This window comes from Rutilus rutilus (genome assembly GCF_951802725.1).
Source record: "Rutilus rutilus genome assembly, chromosome: 1".
Taxonomy (NCBI): Eukaryota; Metazoa; Chordata; class Actinopteri; order Cypriniformes; family Leuciscidae; genus Rutilus; species Rutilus rutilus.
Window position 1 is genome coordinate 29,913,604 of NC_140209.1, and position 3,270 is coordinate 29,916,873.

Here is a 3,270-nt window from a genome sequence, read left to right on the forward strand (position 1 = left end):
GTGCTTTTGGGTCTGTTAAATATGCTGTGGAATATGTTTGTGTGATGTGTTAATAAATCATGTGTTTTTAAGATCCAGGATCATTTTTGATAAATTAGGGATGGGTCACATTACCTGAAAAGAAATTTGTCTGGAGTGCATGATCTCAAAATGTTTATTGGTATATACCTTGCAAATAACACATATCAACTGTATTCAAAATGAAATATTAAAGTTGGACCTTAAAGTTAACAAAAGTAATAAAAAGAAATAAACATCTAGGTACTGTATCTAAATGACAAGTGTCCCACCTTACCTGCCTTCAATCTACTAAAAGGGGATTTTAACATCGATGCCATAGAAGAATCATTCCCTCAGAAATGTTTACTTCTGCCTTCAAAGACAAGTACAGTTTTTTACAATCGCTATGACAATTTTTTCAATACTTTTAACAAATTTCCTAAACTCTTAACGCACCAACACACCTACAACACACAATTGGCAAAACAGTTAATTTCATGCTCAAAATCACACATTGTAAACTAAACTCCAACACTAATTTTCTAAATACAATAATACACTATGTCTACCAAAACACTGCAAACATGTCTCAAAATCAAATCATTTTTCAAAACACTAACATATGTAACATAGCCGTCCAACAGGAAGATTTAGTCAATCATAGCACAATGTCATAAAAACACTAACATCAGATGGAATTACAGAAACTGCATTATTGTATACGTGTCAGGTATGCCCTTATACAACAGACAGTATATTGTATTGATCATAGATTGTGTTTTGCACTGCAGTTTCTTTTGAAGCCTCTCTCCATTTTTGTTTTGTTGGGTTTAGGTCTTTTGCTGCAGAAATTCAATAAAAAAAGACCCATCTCAGAGTGCTTTATAGAATGTACGGTTACAGTATACCATATGGTCATGCGATTGAAAGAACCTCAACACCTGAGTGTGTTTCCTAGATGGAAATCAGCTGTGATTTATAATATTTGCATAATTCAATCAGCTGTTTCTCAGTAACAATAGGATAAAATACAGGGGATATATTTGTGTTTCAATTCACAATGTAAACAGCTGTTTACCTTGACTTTAGCCTGTAAGGTTAGGTTTAGAACATGGTGTTATCTGTTCTGACATACAGTGTTAAAGCATTGGTAAATTTGGCAGTAAAAATCCATTGGTTTGGTCTTGTTTGAGCTTGTGTGTAAAAGAAGCATTTTAAATTTGTGTTAATTGTACGCATTTTGTGTTAAAGCAACAAGAAATGTGTTAATAGGATAGCTTACACAGACGGATGTAGTGCTAACTGTGTTTGGAAAATTGTTAAAAGTATTGAAAAATCTGTCATAGCAATCGTAAAAAACTGCAAATAACAGTCCAATTGCATGTGTAATATAGGCTTGTCAGGCTTGGTACATCAGAGTCTGTAGAAATGGTTTCTTGAAAAAGAAGAACTGTCAGCTATTCACTTATGTTTGATGAATATCTGCTATAAGAAGTGGTGTCAAGCGTGAACGTCAAGTGGAATTGTACACTAAGAATGAATGAGTCACAAATGAGCCACCAAATGAAGAGAAGAGGAATCTATAGCAGTACTTCTTTTAATAAACACAAAACACTGGAGAACACATTGTGCAATGCAAGACAAAGAACTGAATAAACTGAGTGCTATATATAAACAGGCAAACAAAGGGAGCTAAATGAAACACAGGTGAACTTAATTAGTGACTAACAGACTATCATGGTTAACTTGTAGCTCAACATGAGTTCCTATAAGAGCAGCCGAAAGTGTGATTGAAAAGGAACATTCTCTCAACCCCAGGTCAGGACTGCACACGGATTAAGCGTTGTAGTATTTTTGTGACTGCAATATTCAGGCTCCACACGGATTGAGGACAACTTTTCAGCTGTACGGTAATGCACCTTTGCTGTTTTAGGCTTGTTTTTTTTTCTCCATTCCATTTTCTCCATCAACTGACTTGATTTAGTACAACTAAAAAAAGTTAGTTTAAGCAAAAGTATTGTGCTATATTACCTAATGCAACTTTCATTCTCAAAGCTCCCTGCAACAAAGCTTTGACCTTTTATCAAAAATATTATTCTTAAACCAAACGGCATGATTTCACTGAATTCACTCTTCACTGTAGGCTTTAAAGATCAACATGGAGAAAATCATCCTAATATTCCCTCTGATATTGCTGGTGCTGCATATACAAGGAGGAGAGTTCTCCAAACCTCCAGTTTGTTTGCCTGAAGCTCCACAGCCGGAAGTCGTGGAGTTCGACAACACAATCTATGCCACTTGTGAAGTAACTCCCAGCCCCAATTTGCCACGTAACCAGCCAAAGATCTTTGGGCAAATCCTCTTCAAGCAGGTCTTCCCCAATGGAGATTTAGAAGTGAAAATCAACCTCCGTGGTTTGCCTGCCATCGATCCTCAAGAGCGTGCCATGCACATCCATAAGTATGGAGACCTCAGTCAAGGCTGCATCACTGTTGGTCCTCATTATAATCCAAACGGCGTTGACCACCCTCATCCTGGAGACCTGGGCAACTTTGCTTCCGAGAAAGGAGTTATAAGGCAGTTCCTGACGCTTCCAGACGCCAAGCTCTTTGGGCCTTATTCCATTCTGGGACGTGCGGTGGCGGTTCATGAGAAGGAGGATGATCTGGGAATGGGTTCAGATGAGGAGAGTAAACTTAGTGGGAATGCTGGAGAGATAATTGCTCTCGGTGTGATTGGTATTACTACTCCAAGTCTGTGGCAGAAGACTCAAGCGCTCCCCAAGAAAAAATGTAGAGAAAGGAACTGAGAGTCAAAGATGAGGGAGTCGGATATGGTGGAAGGGCAGATTCAAATAGGATAATCATGATTTTTCCTTGTGTATTCTTTGTATGTGTCCTACATTAAAGTATATTTCATAACCTGAACATTCCTATGGTTTTTTTTGTGTGTTTTTTCTTGGTCTTTTCAGAGGCTTTTTGGCCATAGCTTCCAATAGTAAATGCACTCTTAAAAATAAATGTAGGGTGAATGCAGGCAAAGTGGGCCGTTTAGTTTGATTTACTGTGCTCAATGGGTCCAACACTTTAAGAGCATGACAATGGCCTTTAATTAAAGCTACACTATTTCTTTAAATGATACAATGGTTTTGGTTGATGCAATATGACACTGGAGGGTGTGGCTACATCTCAAGGGAGGACACCCTTATTGTTGAAGGTAGCCATAACCTCTGACATAAGATTTTATTTTCTAAATTATAAGGTTTCTCGC

At 37.5% G+C, this 3,270-nt stretch overlaps 1 protein-coding gene across 2 annotated transcripts; it reads left to right on the forward strand.

Moving 5' to 3' along the window:
* The first annotated feature begins 1,774 nt into the window (after positions 1-1,774).
* On the forward strand, positions 1,775-2,927 carry LOC311286980 (extracellular superoxide dismutase [Cu-Zn]-like). 2 transcript variants are annotated; one of them, XM_084403495.1, is made up of 2 exons: positions 1,775-1,910; positions 2,144-2,927. In XM_084403495.1, exon 2 carries the CDS (start codon positions 2,159-2,161, stop codon positions 2,807-2,809), a length of 651 nt encoding a protein of 216 aa, XP_084259621.1. In that variant the 5' UTR covers positions 1,775-1,910; positions 2,144-2,158; the 3' UTR covers positions 2,810-2,927. The 2 variants fall into 2 exon arrangements, with proteins under 2 accessions (XP_084259621.1, XP_084259622.1); XM_084403496.1 differs by having other exon boundaries at positions 1,794-1,905.
* Positions 2,928-3,270: the final 343 nt, after the last annotated feature.